This window comes from Sprattus sprattus (assembly GCF_963457725.1).
Source record: "Sprattus sprattus genome assembly, chromosome: 7".
NCBI lineage: Eukaryota > Metazoa > Chordata > Actinopteri > Clupeiformes > Clupeidae > Sprattus > Sprattus sprattus.
Genome location: NC_137926.1, coordinates 30,941,123 through 30,960,313, shown reverse-complemented (window position 1 = coordinate 30,960,313; position 19,191 = coordinate 30,941,123). Strand labels below are relative to the sequence as shown.

The window sequence follows — 19,191 nt, the reverse complement described above, 5'->3', positions numbered from 1 at the left end:
TTCTCCAGTCGTCGCGCGCATCTTCTTCAAGGGGCTATGCAGCGCTTCTCTTCATCACTAGATGACAGTGTAGGGTAGGTTTTGCGGAGAAATCCTGAAAGGGATGAGGAAAGGGCAAGTATGTTTCATTTTTGGTAAGACAGGTTAATAACCCCAGTTTGAATCCAAAGCACACATGTCACATGCCCCCATAGACACTTTCCTCCTGGTGCACAATGATACAAATATGGACGGTAAAGAAACACCTGCGCAATGAGGATAAGGATCTCTATAAACACTGTCTTAAGAGAGGTGAAAGTAATGGACTTAAAGTGTACAGCAGAAGTGAGTACAAACCTACAATACTATCGCCTAGATGTAAAATGATTCAAAATTGTATCACCTCTCAATAACTGCATTACGTCTAAGTTGACAAGGAGACTATTTCCTATTAATCAAAAACAAATACTTCAGAAAGACTATGTTGAAAATACAGGCTTAAAAAGTAGAAACTCAATGCATCAAATGAATACACCTGTGATAACTGACACACAAGTTAGGAAAACCTGTCATCATTGATTTCTAATGAGCCTATAATTGTTTGTTATATTCTTACCTGTGAACACCAAACTCCATTAACAAATGGCACCATGAATGCTGTGGATAAACCAAAACAATGGCGGATTTTCCCCAGTCTCCAGGAGCTTTTGCAGAAGAGGAATATTCCAGCATTATGAAGAACCAAAGTACTCTGCCAGAATCACGCAGGAGTTTCTAAAGAATAAAAAAAGCTAAAAACTTTGACGTGGCCAAGTATGTCGCCTGACTTCAATCCAGTAGAACATCATTGAGGTATTTTAAAGAGAAAGCTATGCAACACAACCCCCCTAGCACAGAGCAGCTAGAAGTGTATGCAACACTGTTATCCTCAATTCTGAGAAGGATTGAGTTTGTCCATGAAAAAAAAAAAGATTTCGATAATAGCAATGAAAGGTGTACTGACTTCTATTGCATTGATTTCTTACTGAACCATTTTAAATCATTTGAGTGATACTCATATGCAGCAATTTGCCACTTTTGGGGTGTGTTTTTATAGACTAATTATGGTCTGATCTATCTATCTATTTATGCATGAGCCTATTAAGATGGCCTATTAATCAACTTGGAGACCAGGATCCAGACTTTGACATTCATAAAATGATTCCTGTAAACAGATTCTGGATTGACCCTGCAACAGTCTATAAAGGCAATTATATTGAGTTTGTTCAACACATCTGTGTGTAGATTGTTCTATGTATAGTTTTTCCTGCACTGAAAAAAGTAAAATGTCAAAAAGTATTTGAGGTATAATTATTATTTTTTTTCTTCAAAAACACTCTTTTTCCCAAGTAACTACTTACCCTTTACAGACACCGGTTAGACTTTGCATTTCTATGGAACAGTTTCTAATGGAACATTACGATCCATCACCTCTTGCAGTCAAGTGTCACCCCCATGTGGTAATATGGTTTAATTTCTTTGAAAATCATGGCACAATTAGGCATATAATCTCCATTTCTCACAGTGCAGTCACATATTATTACATGTTTTGAAATATCTTGTGTGAAGGCCAATCAAAAATGTTTGTATAGTTTAGTCAGGATTTATAATTATATAGTAGTTAAGCTAGCTGTGATGTAATTGTATGCTGAATAATTTATAATTTGCAGAAAATGTAATGTAATCTAATGTAAAATAATATAAACCCTGGTATTCTGCTTAATTTCCATACATGTGAACGCCCATTACCAGTGAACAATATGTTTCCTCTTTTCACTTTGGAAAATCGTTTTTTCGAATTCAGTATCCATGGAATCAATCCCTGAAATGTTTGGGCCTATGAAGCTTTATTTCATAGTGAACAACCTATAGGCTTGGCACTCAGAAATGCCCTTTTTCTTGACAACATGTCTCACTTGTGGCCAGTCCACTCCACATGCAGGCAACACAGAGGATATCTGCCGAGTCCAGAACCACAAAGTACAGAAGCAGTCGTCATCTGCAGAAAACACAATTAAAACATGCATATACAATCACACACTCAAACACACACAGACAGACACACACAAACATGACAGTTCATTATGGGCAGGTGAAATAGTGTTAGTCAGCTAAAAACGTAGCTATGTTGTGTGTCCGCAAAATGTTAAACTGGACAAAGTCTAGATTGTTGAAGTCCTCCTGACACCTACATGCCACAGCAAAGAGAAGCGTGACTTCCTTCATCTCGCTGGATAGGCTCGGCAGTTCTCTGAGAGACAGTCTCCTCCCCTATTAGTGGATGAGCGAGAGAAAAGTGCTTGTCTGCCTCACAGGAAGAAGTTGAAAACATGCAAGTAGATAGATAGCAAGTAGAACTCAGCGCCATTTAGGTTTGTCTCGTTTTTCAGGGTTCAACAGAAAATGCGGTTCTGCCTCTAACTCTCCAAATTGAAATTTTGGAGAAATGAAGTTGAGCACAGAACCGAGGATATCTGTGACTCTACCATATCAGCAAATTTGATCTCACTCAAGCAAATCAGGCGTTTACGCGAAATCACTGCATGTCCTTTCCTTGGACTCTAGGAGTTACCACTGAAGTTGGAGAAACATGTCAGACCACAGGTCCAGCTTTCTTCACATTGGAGACATAGTTTCCCTCTACGCGGAAGGCACTGTCAATGGCTTTATCAGCACGTTGGGGTACGTTACCTCCCGTTGAACTTCTGCCACTTCGTCTTTTACAAAACAAAATTATTAGAGAACATTTCAGCTAGACCTCCTTAAGATACGTAGTATTTTGAAGCACCATCACAATGAACAGGTTTGGCATTTCCATTGACACGGAGACGTCTTCTAGAAAGTTACAGACTGAATAAGGAAGTGATTTGGAGTTGTAGCGAGAGGCCTGCAGTACTGTTGTAAAGGAAACGAAGCCCCGTAACACGGTCGCAATCATGCAAATCATTTTGCAGGAATGCAAAACTGAGCTTACTGTGAAAGAAAATATTACTTTCATTTAAATTCTAGATTACTATTGATGTGATGATTAAGTATTTGAACCAGCAAACGTCTCCGCCTTAATGTCACCTTTATTGAGATTACACGGAATATTACCTGTGATTTTCGCATCAGTTTGTTAATAGACGTGATTCATGAACATACATTCATTTCTTGGAGCTTCGTTATATTCAGCAGTTACACATGTGATCTCCACGGTTTAAATGTTTACACCTAAGAAGTTTTATCCTCTCCTCTCCTCAAACTCAATTTGCTCATCACTTAAGCCTCCAGCATTACATCATGGCACTATGAAAATATACTGAAATGCTCTCCATGAATCCCATAAGGAGCCTGTCATCATATGTGAAATTTTCAGTCACCCAATTCAATTCAATTTTTTTAATTTATAAATTGTCAAACCATGTTACCAGTTTACTGTAAAATAACAGTTGCCTGAAAACACATTGACAGCCTGAAGTGCTTTGTGTGACCCCAGGTCTAGAGATGGTGACATGAGACAAATACATAAAACTACATGCAGATGCAACTGTCAAAATCCACCCAATTCCTTTCTCAGTTTAGTTTTCTCTTTACTGTCCTCAAGAGTAAGTACAACTGTGTGTGTGTGGTATGCGATTGTCGACTGTGTTCAGGCTCTGTGTGTGTGGGTGTAAATACCTGTCTGCGTGCCCTTTGGCCTGCAGAAGGTTGTTCAGGTGTGTAGAGACCTAACTCTCAGGGGAAATGTAATAAATGTTTGCATGGCACCTCATTGTAGCCCCCCTAGTCCCTACAACCGCCCTATAAACACACTTCATATAAACCCTCTTAGAAGACAGCAGCATGCCGAAAGGATGGGGGAAAAATACAGAAATGTATTGTCATGCCTCCGCTTTCACAAGATGGTTTAATATTGGCCCACTCCATGGTTTCTGCAGAATGTAATGAAATGTTGTAATCTTCGATTGCCATTAATGGATATTGAATGCTCTTGAAGATCGACATACTCAGGCTCAAATTTCTTGGATATTGGGCATAAAAGAATGCCCGTAGATGTTTAAAGATTTAATAAAGTATTAGTTGGTCTTGTAGCATATTATGAGCAAGCTCAAGAGTAGCAGTTACAAGTGAATTATATTATCCATTTGTTCTTTCGCTAGTCAGCCAGAGTTTTGCAAGTGTATGCAGGCCGTCTGTCTTCTAGATGTTATGTACTTCATGTAGTTGATGACCTGTTGCATCAGAGTAGACTTGTTCATTCTTGCACATTCCATTCCAAAATGTGGTTTCCTTCTCCATGACATCCACAATACTGAGTACTAAGTTTATCCATGTAATTGTAATATTTGGCAATCGCATCATTTAGTTCTATTTTCATGACTTTCTTTAAGAACATTTATCATTTGCCTTCCTTACCAAAGAAATGCTTGTTGAAATACAAGAGAAATGCTTTCAACAAAAGCAAATTTGCTTTGTTGAGTTGGTCCATAACACCAGCAAACTTGTTATAAGTGCTACATCAGCACAGACCATCCGGAAATGAGATCTTCGTCAGCAGCAGGGTGGAGCTGGAGACTCCTAGCCTGACGTTATCATACTCATAATTCTAGTCAGAATATAACTTCCCGACCTCAAATGTTGTGGGCGGGGCTAAATTCGGCTGGCACCCAGGCTAGGAGACTTCTTTATACTCATACCACAACTTAATGGTATGAGACTGGAAGAGCCAGTTTGGGCAATGTGAATACATCTCAGTTCCATGAAGGATTTATGTACATTTGGTGTAGAGGTGGCAGGACATTTGTATTGTATTTCCCGTACCTCCATGCGTTATACTACAATGTCTATAAAGTTAAGATATTAAAATGAATGTGATATAACCAAATTCATTGCGATGACCGTGGTCATCATTCTCTGACCACTGAGAATATGACCCATAGTTCCTCATTAAATTATATTTGCTGGTTGGCTGCTGACATCTTAAAATGTAAGTCCAGAAATATGTCTTTCCCACATGTTGTCTTCAGTGATGTTTGACTCTAAAATAAAACCCTCCTCAATGCTCTACACTGCCTGTCTGGTTTTCCACAAATGAGATACAGCTTTGCTGGAGGTCTGACAACACGCTATGCAGTGTGAAAATGAGGAGAGGGTAATTCCGAAATAATTGGAAGACGTTAAGGTCTAAGCACTTCTTAATTAACTTGGACGATAACTCAGAGGATAGAATTCAAAGTCAACCCAAAAATGTTAGTTTGTGGTTGACATACTGATGTAAATTATTGGAATTCATTTGTAAATGTGTCAGTCGTGTGTCAGGAACATGACTCATGTTTTTATTTAGGCTGGGAGACCGTGTGCCATCATTACCAGTGCAAACCCTTTATAAACACACTATCTGTGTGACAGAAATGAAATGCTTTCAGGTGAGTTAGATTTATAAGTACATTCAGTGACTAAAGTCTTGAAATAAGCATAATTTAATCAAAGCAGCAGCATGAGATAATTTGTCCCTGAAATGATTCCCTGATAATGGCCAACCTCAGTAACAGCCGTATGCACCCTCTTGACCTGTGCAAGGTTTTTCTCCCCGCAGTCCTCAAGTAATTGTGCTATAATTAGCTTGCTTGCATGCTGCACAGTTCATTTAGTCCATGCGCAGGTGGTTCATGTTTAACTATGCGGTTGAAGACTTCCACGAGCCGAGGTCTCGCCGCTCAGCCTGACTGATGGGCTTCTCCGGAGGTGTGGCTCCGTGTTGCTCATTCATGAGCTGGACTGGCCAGTTTGTGATGCATGTCATCTCCTTCCTGTGTTTTTCCTCTCCACGCTTAATTCGAAGGCCTGTTGGCTTCTATTGTTTCTCTTTCAGATGAATGTGCTGATAAGAAAGCCAATAGGTGTGTATGAATGAGTGTGTGGAGGGAGGGATCAACAAGTATTGCCTCTGCCTGAATGGGCAGGAGAGAGCACAATGAAAAGTCTAATTTGCTGTGTTAGCATAAGCGTTTAGATCCAGTGTTGCCAAAGCACAAAGGACAATAAAACAGCACATTTATTTGCAATAGAACACTGAGGGAATAAAGAGACAGGGTGTACAGTAATACAGGAATCAAAATATACTGTAATACAGTCACACACACACACACACCCCAATAGAAAAGGTGAAATACAAACATCAGTTTGAGCATCATGGGTAGATCTCAGACTCTTTGTCCCTCATGTTAGGGCAGGCTGCAACGTACTGTGCAGTCTTAGGAGCAGCCTGTCCTTCTCATAATATGTGTGCCAATCTTTTAGTGAGCTAAAATTTGCAATGTTGTCTGAGAATTGTACAAAAATACCTTTTTCTGGATTGTTCAAATTTGGACAGTATAGGAGAAAGTGCGTCTCTTTTTCAACCTCACCAGTTCTGCAGTGACCACAGATCCGCTGCCCTTTTGGAAGCCATGCTCTTTAGTATAGACCTTTCTCTATGGTAGGAGTGTGGTCACATGATCAGGATCCGTTTCTGCTTTGTTTCTCTGACAGTGAAGAGATACTCTGCCGATTCATTATCTCCTGTTAGTGCTCTAATTTGGGTTTGGTTTGATTTTCCCAATGTTCCAAATAATTGCTCTTGCTTTGTTTCATAATTTGGATTATTCTCATTTTTACTTTGGTAAGCAGTGTTGTTCTGAGAATCATGGCTCAAAAATTCAGTGTGCTTGATTTTAGGTGGATCCAGAATTTTAGAGATATTTTTTGTATGTCTAAACATTCCCGCCTAAGGGTGTTTACCTTTGAAAAGAATATTTTGACTGAATTCCGTATGCAGGGCTGTATAGGATGTTTGTGCCATCTAGTGTAGTCTATATAAGTGGACTCTCTAGGATGCTTGTCCCATCTAGTGTAGTCTATCTAAGTGGACTCTCTAGGATGCTTGTCCCATCTAGTGTAGTCTATCTAAGTGGACTCTCTAGGATGCTTGTCCCATCTAGTGTAGTCTATCTAAGTAGACTCTCTAGGATGCTTGTCCCATCTAGTGTAGTCTATATAAGTGGACTCTCTAGGATGCTTGTCCCATCTAGTGTAGTCTATCTAAGTGGACTCTCTAGGATGCTTGTCCCATCTAGTGTAGTCTATCTAAGTGGACTCTCTAGGATGCTTGTCCCATCTAGTGTAGTCTATCTAAGTAGACTCTCTAGGATGCTTGTCCCATCTAGTGTAGTCTATCTAAGTAGACTCTATAGGATGCTTGTCCCATCTAGTGTAGTCTATCTAAGTAGACTCTATAGGATGCTTGTCCCATCTGGTGTAGTCTATCTTAGTGGACCCAAAATCTCACACCCGTATAATGCAGTTGGCATGATGACCCTATCAAACATTTAGCATCTTTCAGTGCATTCGCTGCTCGGCCAACATTTCCTGAGGCACTGAGGTCCCTAGGTTTCAGGCCAAGATGAGGTGTATGGTTCCCTGAGATCGGGGTTCTTTTGGATGATTTCTATTTTGGTTTTGACCAAATGAACTGTCAGGGCCCATTTCAGACAGTAGTGCTCCAGCAGATCCAGGTACTTCTGTAGCCCTTGTTCTGTTGATGACAGCAGCACTAGGTCATCTGCATAGAACAGATGCTAAATTACATTTAGAATAAATAGGAGTGTTTAATAGCTTAAGGACTTTAAGCAGTACGAAGCAGGAGGGAATAGAGTTGTACTGTTATGTTGTGTTGAAAATGCAGTCAAGAGTGCTGTTTGGGTGTGTGTGTGTGTGTGTGTGTGTGTGTGTGTGTGTGTGTGTGTGTGTGTTTGTTTGTGTGTGTACTGACTGACGATAACACAATCAACTCTGATAGGCTGTTTGAACACAGTGCTGCAGTTATAGGTCAAGGGCATGGGAGAGTGTAGAGGATTGAAAGCTGGTAAACTTTACAAAAAGACTGTTTGGGTCCAAGGCTATAATGAACACCAGTAACGTAGGGCCTGTATAGTATGGAGGAGGCTGCCATAAACTATATCTGAATTTCAGAGCAGTTTCATTTACACACTTCTATCAGCTGTCTTCTGCTACAGAAAAGTTTAGGCACAGTCTAAATTGTGTTGCCCTTTGCATTTCTTTTCTCCATGTTGTTAGTCTGAAAAGTCATTAGTCCATTAGCTTTGTGTGAGACACCAGGAGTTATCAGTGTGCTGGGTTGTTGGTTACGCCCGTGCTAGGATTTAGTGCTGACCGCTGACTGTCCCTGTGTCGGCTAAACCTGACTTCACTCGGCCCCTGGGTCTCTGTCTCCTCAACTCCCAGCCGTCTCTGCTGTGGCCTGGTGTTGGATGACTCATGGAAGTGTTGTGTTATCTTGCAGAAGGAAGGAAATGAGTTCTGTAAAAGCTAATTGATGCATACTGCTGCCTTTTAAGGGGGGGGGGGGGGGTTCTGCTCAAACACAGCAGTGAATTGTGAATGTATGCAGTTGTAAGTCCAACAAGAAAACAGTTTAAACAGTTTTCAGTGATCTAAAGAGCTTTTGTGTGCTTGAGTAGACTAGGTTTACTCCACCCTAGGCAAAGAAATCACTGGCCACCCTACGGCTTGAAGTCAAACACATGACCGTGGTTTAAGTGTGCATCACCAACTGTTCTGAAGCACAACACTAATGCTGTGAACTACCCAAGGCCTGTCGAGATTTAGCACTCAGCATCGGTTGTCCTACCTTGAAGAGTTTCAATTTGAGTGGCAGAGTGGTGGTCTGGAAATCCACACTTACAAAAGAAATAAGCGCTTGTCAAGAGCGGGTCAAAGGTGTTTGCATTTCTTTGAATCATTCAGATGTGTGTGTCATAAATGACTTATGCTGTTTGCATTTTTCAGCATTTTTCAGAATTTTTCATGTTACCACCGATGCCACAAAAGAAACATCCCTATTAGTCCAGTGGTGACTAAGAAAGTAGTTACTGTGGATCAACAGGCAGGAGATTAGCTGTGACAGTTTGGCGCCTATGGCCCAGGCTTAAATTTAGCTGTCGCTGGAGGAGAGGAGGAAGCTGGGCTGTGAGGCTGGACTTGGGCAGCCTTGTTATCTGGGCTCCCCGACGGCCGTGGGCTCTTCCTGTGGCAGCTGCCTTGGGTGTCTGGTGCGCCGCTCCTGGCCGCAGCATAATCAGCCTTGACAGCTCGGCCCGGCACAGGGACACCTAGTCACAGCCTTCTGCTTTATTTATCCGTGTGTGGGCTTGTGAACGAGGTGGGACCCTGGAGCGACAGTAACCTTGGGCTCACCCCCCGCCCCCCCCCCCCCCAACACCACCACCACCTCACTGGCCCTGCCATCCCTGATCCCACTTAGAGATCCTCACAACCGTCTGTTGGGATTTTAGAAATAAGCTCCCCAGCAGTAGGAAGGCGTGATGTCCTCCCGATTCTGTCACCTCGTTTGTAAATGAGTCCTAATCAGTCTCTTCCCTGAAACACCAAGATAAAGACCACAGTCACCCTGCAGAGCAATGACCTGCCAGACCCTCCTACACACATTGGGCTCCTCAGAGTAAAGGTGGGACGCCATGGATGTCCGATGCAAAAGTTTTGAGCCATTTTAGAGATGGAGAATCATACCCAGTACTCTTCTCCACAGACTGTGCTGTGAAACAATAAGTGTGATTGCATCGTGGAGTTTCTGGGGGAAAATACTTTTTACCACAAAATTTGTTCCAAATGCTTTAACACTTCCTCCCTCGGCTGACTAAACAAAGAGGTGTAATCGGCTACAGTTGCAGCAGTTGGCTTTGCCCATGACTCATCTCTCTCTCACTCTCTCTTTCTCGCTCTCACATTTCTCTCTCACACTCTGTCTTTCTTTCTGTCTTTCTGTCTCTGTCTCTTTGTCTCTCTGTCTGCCTTCTGGTCTGTCTCTCTCTCTCTCTCTCTCTCTCTCTCTCTCTCTCTCTCTCTCTCTCTCGACAGGTTGGTTGACGACAGGTGTGTGGTCCAGCCGGATGCAGGGGACCTGGCTAATCCCCCTAAAAAGTTCAGAGGTGAGCGCTGTGTGGCACCCCCATTAAATCATGTGGTTTTTATCCTGATAATACATCTTTGTATTTGTGCCGTTTCACTCTGTGCAAGCTATAGCCTGCTGAGGTTGCTATCTCTTTCTCTCTCTCTCTCTCTCTCTCTCTTTCACACACACACACACCAATACACACACACACTTTTACTTTTACATACACACTCACACTGTCTCTCTCTCTCTCACAGACACACACACATGCTGATGCTACGCCTCTGTCTCTAGTCTCTGTAGCCCATTAGGTCAGCATCTTGTTTTGGCTCTCCTGTGTGAGCTCAGGGAAGGCTGGACCGCCTTGCCACCATCACAGGAATTACGTAACTCGCTCTCCAGGGTTGAGAATCACGAATGGACCAACATGTGATATATAACGCAATGCATGGCCAAGGCAACTTTGTGGAGCGCACTCACAGTTACAAATTTGTTGATGTATGCCCAAGTGTGCTATGACCCGGAACACACCTTTATGTATCGGCTTGGTAAGTTGGTGAGTTCACAGCAAAACTGACCTCTCCCTCCCTCCCTCCCTCTCTGCAGACTGCCTGTTTAAGGTGTGCCCCATGAACAGATACTCGGCCCAGAAGCAGTTCCAGAAGGCCAAGCAGGGCAAACAAGGCAATAACACACAGGGGGATCTGTTCAAGAAGCTGCAGGTAATGATCTTGGTAAATGCGATGGCCAGCTCTTAGCACTTACATTTTGAATTGTTAGCATACCACAAACATTAACTGTATATGAATATGCTGAGACTGCCCAGTTGTGTAACAGCTCCTGGGAGAGGTGGAACATATAGATGGAACATATAGATGGGCTACTTTTCAGCTGGCAGAGACATTAGTTGTAGGACGTACAACTTACAAGATTCCAGAGAGGAATTTCTGTCCCCCTCCACACATCTAAATCACTCCCTCCCTCTTTCCCTCTCTCTCTTCTCAGAATGCTGCGGAACTGGAGAAGAAACAGAACGAGACGGAGGGCAAGAAGCTTCTAGGAGAGATTGTGAAGTACAGCAGTGTCATTCAGGTACAGCCTGCCTCCTCTCCCTTCTATCAGAACACACTGAGTGCTGTGTTTGTTTTCAGGCCGTAACTAAGTCCAGGGCCGAGGCCAAACGGCCTCTCATTCTTTCATTGGGTGCCAGTGCCAGGAAGGTGCTCACTTGGCCAAAGTGATATACAGCTTTAGCGTTAGGTGAAAGAGAAGGTTTTTTTGCAGTGTCCCATTGAGGCGTGCAACTCTACAATAGCCATGGTTTCTGGATTGTTCTGGGAGCTATTTGGATTCAAAGTAGTTCCCCTCATTGGTAGTCATACCACACTGCCTCAGCCTTACCGTACATGTAAACAGTAGGGCCTAAGTTCTTGGGTAGGGGGTAGTTGTTTGTTTGTTTGTTGTTTTTTTTCTTAAACGGGCAGTTTACAGAATTTGTGCCATGCAGTTAGAGATGCTGCAGACATTTTCCAGGGTTCCCTATATCCATTTGTGATATTTGACATTGTGTTCTGTAATGCAAAGAGCTGACCGAGTTCTGTCCAGTCAGATTGCTTTCAGCCATCCATCTAACCATTTATTATGCATGTTTAAAATCACAGCTATTGCACATCAAGAGCAATAAGTACCTGACAGTGAACAAGCGCCTGCCAGCGCTCCTGGAGAAGAATGCCATGCGTGTGTCGCTGGATAACGCGGGCAACGAGGGCTCCTGGTTCTACATCCAGCCCTTCTGGAAGCTCCGCAGTGAGGGAGATAATGTAGGTGCCCCAGGCCAGAGATGTGTCTGCTCCCCTCACATCTAGTCTAAAGTCTAAAAACATTATTTCAAGAGCTCTTATTCCCTAGTATATTAATCCCAACATGCTATAACCTATTAACTCATTTGATCTTTCCTTTCCTCTCACCTTAGAAAACCAATGGGTAAAGGTACATGACTTGATTGCTGTGCATGATTATGTGTGTGTTGTACATGTGTGCTCCGTTGGAGTTCCTAGAAACAGTCACATTAGCATGTTAGCACTAGCCATTGCACGTCTTCGACTTTATTTGTTGCCTGAATTTTCACCTTGTCATCGTACATTGCCACTTTTGCTTTCCTGTTTATAGAAGACAGTGAAGTAATACTGGGTCATTGATGCTTTACTCAGATTGGAACCTAGCAAGTGTACGTTTAATCTTTAACCTTTTAATCAACCACCATCAATGCCCTAGCCAGTGCTTGTCCACTTTCCCCACCCCACCTTATTTGTGTAAACCCAAACCCATGGCGCCCCAGTGTGCTGTCAGTCACGACTCCACACCCATATATTTAAACAACCTATGTATGGAGCACTTGTGTGTGACAGTTGTTTGAGCTGTTTAATGGTCACTTGAAAAATGCCCCCTTGTGACGGAGCGGCTCGGACCTCCTGTGCTCTCCGTGCATGGAGCCCCCGGACTCATGGAGCCTGCTTCTCCCACGGTGTTGTTTCATGAGGAGAGCAGGAGGCGAGAGAGAGAGAGAGAGAGAGAGACAGACAGAGAGAGAGACTCTGGCATGTAGTGTTGGTGGTGTGGAGAAGAACTATAAATGCACGAAGCTTCAGGCTTCTCTCATGCATGCCAAAGAGCTGTTGTTTCCTGTCTGACCCCCTGGTTTTCTCCTGTTCACGTAATGGACAATTCATTGCATGTGAGTCGCTCTCTTACCTGCAGTGCTTTTTATCCCTCTCTGTCTTCTCCTGTGTCTCTGAAGGTGGTTGGTGGCGATAAGGTTGTCCTGATGCCAGTGAACGCAGGACAACCTCTCCATGCCAGTAACATTGAGCTTCTAGACAACCGTGGCTGCAAGGAGGTGAGGTCTTCTTCAATGTTCTGCAAAGCATCTGCCACCCATTCAAATTGCTCATAAAAAGGTTACAGTGAAGTTGAATTGTTAGTTGACCATCAGCTGTCACGCTGCAGGGTGTTTTAGAAGACAAGTTTCATATAAAGTGTCTGTTTGTTTTGTCCTTGCAATGGTGGTCAGGTCAACGCTGTGAACTGCAACACTAGCTGGAAGGTCACGCTCTTCATGAAGTTCAGTGACTACAGAGACGACGTCCTCAAGGGGGTCAGTGTGGTGCACACTTTGCCCTGTCTCAAACAGGATGAAGACACTGAAAACCATCGTCCTCATTGGTCATTGTTTGTAATTCAGTTATACTTCTCTCTTTGCCTAGCTCAACATCCACATGTCTCTCTCTTTCCTATTCTGTCTCTCTTTTCCCTTTCTCCTCCCTCACTTCCCCTCTACTTCCCCCCTTTTCTTCCTCCCCCCCTTCTTCCTCTGTGGCAGGGGGATGTGGTCAGGCTCTTCCATGCTGAGCAGGAGAAGTTCCTCACGGGTGATGAGTACAGGAAGCAGCAGCATGTCTTCCTCAGGACCACACTCCGCCAATCAGCAACCTCTGCCACCAGCTCCAAAGCCCTCTGGGAAATTGAGGTTTGCCTACAACTTTCTGACTTTATGCTGTCCATGCTATGATGCTTCAAAATGATACCAGTCATTCATAGATAAATGGGTAAAGAATGGTCCTGTCATGAACTTAATTCACATTTACATTCATAATGTTTAGTTCCTTTAGATCAACATGTGTGCTAAATATATAAATGTTGATTAAAACAAATATTTGAGAGTTACCATGACGAAGTCACATAGTGATCTATAACGTAGGTAGAGTTAGGGCAGTGCGTTGCCAGGTTGGCTGATCATGTTTGTGCTTGAACTGATGTCAGATCTCCCTTGTGATGCACTGTTTTTCAGGTGGTGCACTATGACCCCTGCCGAGGAGGCGCCGGCCAGTGGAATAGCCTGTTCCGCTTCAAGCACCTGGCCACCGGCAACTACCTGGCTGCTGAGGTGCTCCCTCCCCCCTCTCCCTCTCCTCCCTCTGACTTTTCTCTCGTTCATTTTGAACCCCACTCATTTCATAGCCACCATCCTCTATAACCTTGTCCGTTTCGAACCAGACATAACTTATGGGGGTTTCCCACTCCTGTGACGGAGTCTAAACAAAAGCATGTGTGTCCCTGTATGCCAGTTGCTCCACATTTTTGAATCATTTTGAATAAACAGTCATAGTCAAGTGGAAAACAAAGGTGTTAGTGTTACCGCACACTGATCCGCCATTTCTTGTGTCTGCTCCTCAGTGTGCTCACGCCTGCTGGTGTTCCCCACCATGCCCCAGTGGATGTGAGGGCACACTGACCGTGTGATAGCACTAGTGCTGAGTGCCATGTGAAGTTAGATATTCACGTCCTCCCACGAGCCACACTACACTCTAACCGAGCAACACTCAGAGCTGAGGAGGCAAATCAGTTACTTAAGAGTATACTTGGCTGTTTGGCTGTTGAGTTTACAGTTACTGTACTGTAGATGGCAGTCTTCCCACTGTTTCGCCACTCGTCTCCACTCCACTGTCAGATGCTGTGTGTGTGTGTGTGTGTGTGTGTGTGTGTGTGTGTGTGTGTGTGTGTGTGTGTGTGTGTGTGTGTGTGTGTGTGTGTGTGTGTGTGTGTGTGTGTGTGTGTGTGTGTGTGTGTGTGTGTGTGTACTGATGGAGATTCCACACACCCAGAGGAGAGGGAATATGTAAGAAGTGGGTGTGTGAGCGGGAAGCAGGTGGAGGTTATGTAATAAGTGCTTGGTTTGCATTTCAGGTGAATCCTGATTTTAGGGAGGACAGCATAGACCAGAAAGGAGAGGTGAGTCTGCACTGTGAACACTGCCCAGCACTTTGTGTCCCAACTGGCTATTTTCATTATTATTTCAGCCAAGGAACTTTCTAGAGTGTTTGACCCAGAGCCAAACTTCCTGTATTTAAGTCGTGAACTTAACTGTTTGTATTATTCTGATCTGTGGTGATCTTCTGGTCGATAGCTCTTTGTGAGTTTACACGTTTTTTGTTGTTGTTTTTTTTGGACCATGGCTGTATCAAATGTGCATCTTTGAGCATCTGTTCAGTTTTCTCTTCTGACACGTTTGAGGTCTTGCGGGCCGTCAAAAGCAGGACCGCTTTATCACGCTTCCACTCGGTTGCTTAGCGATGAAAGTGGTTTTGGTTGTTGTTGCTGTTGATCTTGACATTTCAATAGAGATGGCGTGGAGCGCCCAGGAAGCGTTTTTTGCTCTCACACTGAGGGCTAGCCCTGACGCCACACACACGTAATTGAAAGAATCAATGAGTTTCCATCAGGGCCTCACGCACATTATCAAATCTCTGGAGCCTTTTATGAGCTAACAACTGATGATCGAGCACCAGGGTCTGGTGTATAAACTGTTTGAACAGTTTAATGATGTCCAGTCTGTCCACCGGCCGTGTGTACTGTACACACAATGTTTTTGCCTGGTGAGGAAACTCACATGCTCACTCCCCTCAGATGTGTCTGAGAGTCCACAACATCTGGGCCCACCTGCTGCCTACAATTATGCATGGCCCTGTGTGTGTGTGTCTGCCGTGTTCTGCATCGGTGCCTGCATTTGTGTGTGTGTCTGTTATTGTTTGTGTGTGTGGTGGTGGTTGTGTCTACATGCAAGGAATACGTCTGTACGTAACTGTGGGGCCTTAATATAGTGGTAATTGTCAAATTGAAAGCCCTGTCTGTTAGTGGTTTCCTGACATAATCAGCTTAATTGGAACAGACTACCCCATAGGGAAAGGGGTAGGAAAAACCTTGAATAATCTACTTGACTGGAGACTGTTTAGTAACTAAAAGGTATGTGAACATGTACTTGATCTGATCAGTGCTCAGTGTAAATAGGAAATGGAGCATTTCAACTGGAATGATTTAATTGGGAATGGAAGAAAAATCTCTCATGTAACCATGGTCTGTGTGTGGGTTGTGTCTGTGTGTGTGTGTTTGTGTGTGTGTGTGTGTGTGTGTGTTTGTGTGTGTGCACCTTTGTGTAAGTATGTCTCTGCTCACCTGTCTGTCTCCCAAACAGCTGCCCACTGCTGTGCCCTGTTGTCTGGCTCTGCTACCTCTTCAGTGCTGCATCTTACAGCGTTTCCTGGCCCCCTGCCTTCTCACTCCAGCAGCACTCTTATGTAATCTCTGCTTTTCTCTGTATGCTCCCTTCTCTATCTCTCTCTCTCTCTGTCTTTCTCTCTTTCACACATACACGCACTCTTACCCACATATACCCCTGCCCCACACACACACACACACACACACACACATACACACACACACACACACACACTGTCTTTCTCTCTCACACTCACTTAGACATGCACACACACACACACACACACACACACGCACACACACAACTTACAGAAACACGGTGAGACAAGCTCAGTTCTTAGTCCCTCTCCCTGGGGAGAAGTCTATTTACGCTTTGTTTCTCTTCACCTACCTGTTGTATTAGTATTCTGCTAAAGCAACTAAAGCACACACACACACACACACACACACACACACACACACACACACACACACACACGTGCACGCACACTTACACTCTCTCTCTCACACACACACACACACTCACACACACACACCACTCTGAGTTGGCTCCTTACATAATGTCTGAGTCTCGGGCTGCCCCGTGAGAGCCAGGCAGACGTGTTGTCTGCTCGGCTGTGTGTGCATGTGTATGTGTATGTGTGTGTGTGTGTGTGTGCGTGCGTGTGTGTGTGTGTGCGTGTGCGTGAGTCACTGCCGCTGCGGCGAGAGAGCGTGTGGGGGTGAAGCAGAGTGAGAGGAGAGGAGAGGAGAGGAGAGGAAAGAGGTGTTTGGTGAGGGTGGATGTAGCGAGGCACTCGTGATTCTCATGCAGGAGAGATTGCTTAGATTAACCTCTTCAGGGCTGGCCCCACACTTCCAGAACAGCTTAGTGTCTGTGGGTAGTGTTGTCAAGAGCCCCCTGCTTCAGACACAGTGTGCATCTCCCTGATGTCTGCAAGAGGACAGTACGCTCCACATCAACAAAACACTCCATGAAATCTAGGCACAGGGCCTGCCTGCAGTTTTTCATGTGAGAGTCCCCAGCCCATTGCCAAAACTGCAGTGTCAGCCTGTAGAACAAAGGCCCTCACTGCAATTTATATTCAGACACGGGTCTGGACATCCACACAAACTGGTTGCTTTTTTTCAGGAGACTGCAGGCTACAGTCTGTTATTTCTGACTGTTCTGGAAGTTCCTGTAAATGTTAAATTGTAAATGTTTAAAGGTTGGTGTAGCCTCGTGCTGTCTACAGAGGTCCAAGCTGCCCACTGTATTTTAATTGGGCTATGTTCTGTTCAGGTGCATTTCAACATTATTTTTGCACAGTGTACTTCCTTCCCTCAAACCCAGAGTGTTGTAAAGTACCATTTGACCATCAAAGGACGTGCATTCATGACAAAACAATAATATCTCATTTCATAACTGCATTTGCATAATAATCTCATAATCTCCTACATGAAAGTCACCCAGTCAGCACCCAGTCAGTACCCAAATGAATTTTACCCTGCTATGTCCAGGTGGAGACTGAGAGTGTTTTCTCCAAGAAGAAGCGGCTGGCAGGAGAGAAGATCGCCTTCACCCTGGTGTCTGTGCCCCACGGCAATGACATCGCCTCGCTGTTTGAGCTGGATGCCACCACTCTGCAGCGGGCAGACTGCCTTGTGCCCAGGTCAGTCAGTGGGCCCAGTCTCTCTGTCACAACGCCTCTGGATTATATGTGTCTTGTGAAGTCCTTTGAAACTTTGAACTGTTGTTTAGTGAAGAATCAAACTCACTATCACCCCCTTGGCTGACTGTGAGAACGTATTTCTTTCTGACCATGTATGCAGGCGTGTTGTATGTCTGTGTGTGTGCCTACGTGCCTATGTCAATGTATTGCTGCCTTGTGTTGCAGGAACTCTTACGTGCGGCTGCGTCACCTATGCACAAATACCTGGGTGACTAGCACTAGCATCCCCATTGATGCTGAAGAAGAGAGGCCAGTCATGCTCAAGGTGAACTCCCATACAGACACTCTCTCTCTCTTCTAAACACAGTCCACTACACACACACACACACACACACACACACACACACACACACACATGCACTATACAGTTGTTGCTTTCATACACATACCTGCAATACCTGTACTGCACACACAACACATACATGGTCACACCATGGAGCCACACTTACAACAGTCACATACTAAAGCAAACAAAAGTTGAACTTATATTTTAAGTGAGCTAGCTAGCAGATTTAATTTCCCCACAGTATTGTCATGGTGTCAAGCCATTCACTGAGTTTTTGAGACTTCTAGAGGTGTCTAATCATCTCTTGCATAAGTGAAATGTTGTTGCTTTACGTGTTCTCCACTCTTAGATTGGCACCTGCTCCACGAAGGAGGACAAGGAGGCCTTTGCCATCGTGTCTGTGCCACTGTCTGAGGTCAGAGACCTTGACTTTGCCAATGATGCCAACAAGGTGCTGGAGTCGACAGTGGGCAAGATGGAGAACAGCAACATCACCCAGAACGAGAGGAGGTACAGCCTGTTCACGAGGCCACAGGGTTCACACCACAGCAACCTGCTCTTAAAGCCACACTACCCCCCAAATTAGCATAAGGTTCATGAGGCTTGATGTCAGACAAGCATGTGGACAATGGTCATGTGCCTAAATGGACTCAAGCACAAGTGCACACAAACCCATACGTTTTTACAGAGTTCTGGATAATCTTTGTGAAATAAATGAATGGAAGGTTAAGGGAAGCTTGTTCGTCTTACAAACCTTGTGTCTAACTGGTCTGCTTTATTCCCTGGAAGGTGTTTTTATTCAGAGTTTACTTCAAAAATGATATCACTCCGAGCCTTTCAGCAGGCTTAATTTGGTCCTTGTCCTCAGCCTTCTGCCAAGGCCTTGATTCCATTTTTGCACAGAAAAGGTTTTGAATTATCTTTTTTTTCTCTGAAAAATGAACTGTGAAATCTCCTTGCTGCTTTTGTGCTTCAGGTTTGTCACAAAGTTACTGGAGGACTTGATCTTCTTTGTGTGCGACGTGCCCAATAACGGCCAGGAGGTGCTATCAGTGGTCATCTCCAACCCCAACAGAGAGAGGCAGAAACTGATGAGGGAGCAGAATATACTCGCACAGGTCAGGTGCTAAGTACACACACACACACACACACACACACACACACACACACAC

General features: G+C 44.2%; 1 protein-coding gene across 1 annotated transcript in view; it reads left to right on the top strand.

The window, feature by feature from the left end:
- Nucleotides 1-2,608: 2,608 nt before the first annotated feature.
- The window catches only part of itpr2 (inositol 1,4,5-trisphosphate receptor, type 2), a gene marked incomplete at its 5' end in the record, with an annotated part of 80,388 nt that continues 63,805 nt past the window's right edge, over nt 2,609-19,191 (top strand). Inside the window, 14 exons of the mRNA XM_080842784.1 lie at nt 2,609-2,700; nt 9,937-10,007; nt 10,577-10,692; nt 10,976-11,062; nt 11,632-11,790; nt 12,768-12,866; nt 13,041-13,124; nt 13,350-13,496; nt 13,818-13,913; nt 14,714-14,758; nt 17,522-17,673; nt 17,899-17,998; nt 18,369-18,529; nt 18,996-19,137. Coding sequence (XP_080698910.1) covers nt 2,609-2,700; nt 9,937-10,007; nt 10,577-10,692; nt 10,976-11,062; nt 11,632-11,790; nt 12,768-12,866; nt 13,041-13,124; nt 13,350-13,496; nt 13,818-13,913; nt 14,714-14,758; nt 17,522-17,673; nt 17,899-17,998; nt 18,369-18,529; nt 18,996-19,137 — 1,551 coding nt within the window. The remainder of the gene's footprint in view (nt 2,701-9,936; nt 10,008-10,576; nt 10,693-10,975; nt 11,063-11,631; nt 11,791-12,767; nt 12,867-13,040; nt 13,125-13,349; nt 13,497-13,817; nt 13,914-14,713; nt 14,759-17,521; nt 17,674-17,898; nt 17,999-18,368; nt 18,530-18,995; nt 19,138-19,191) is intronic.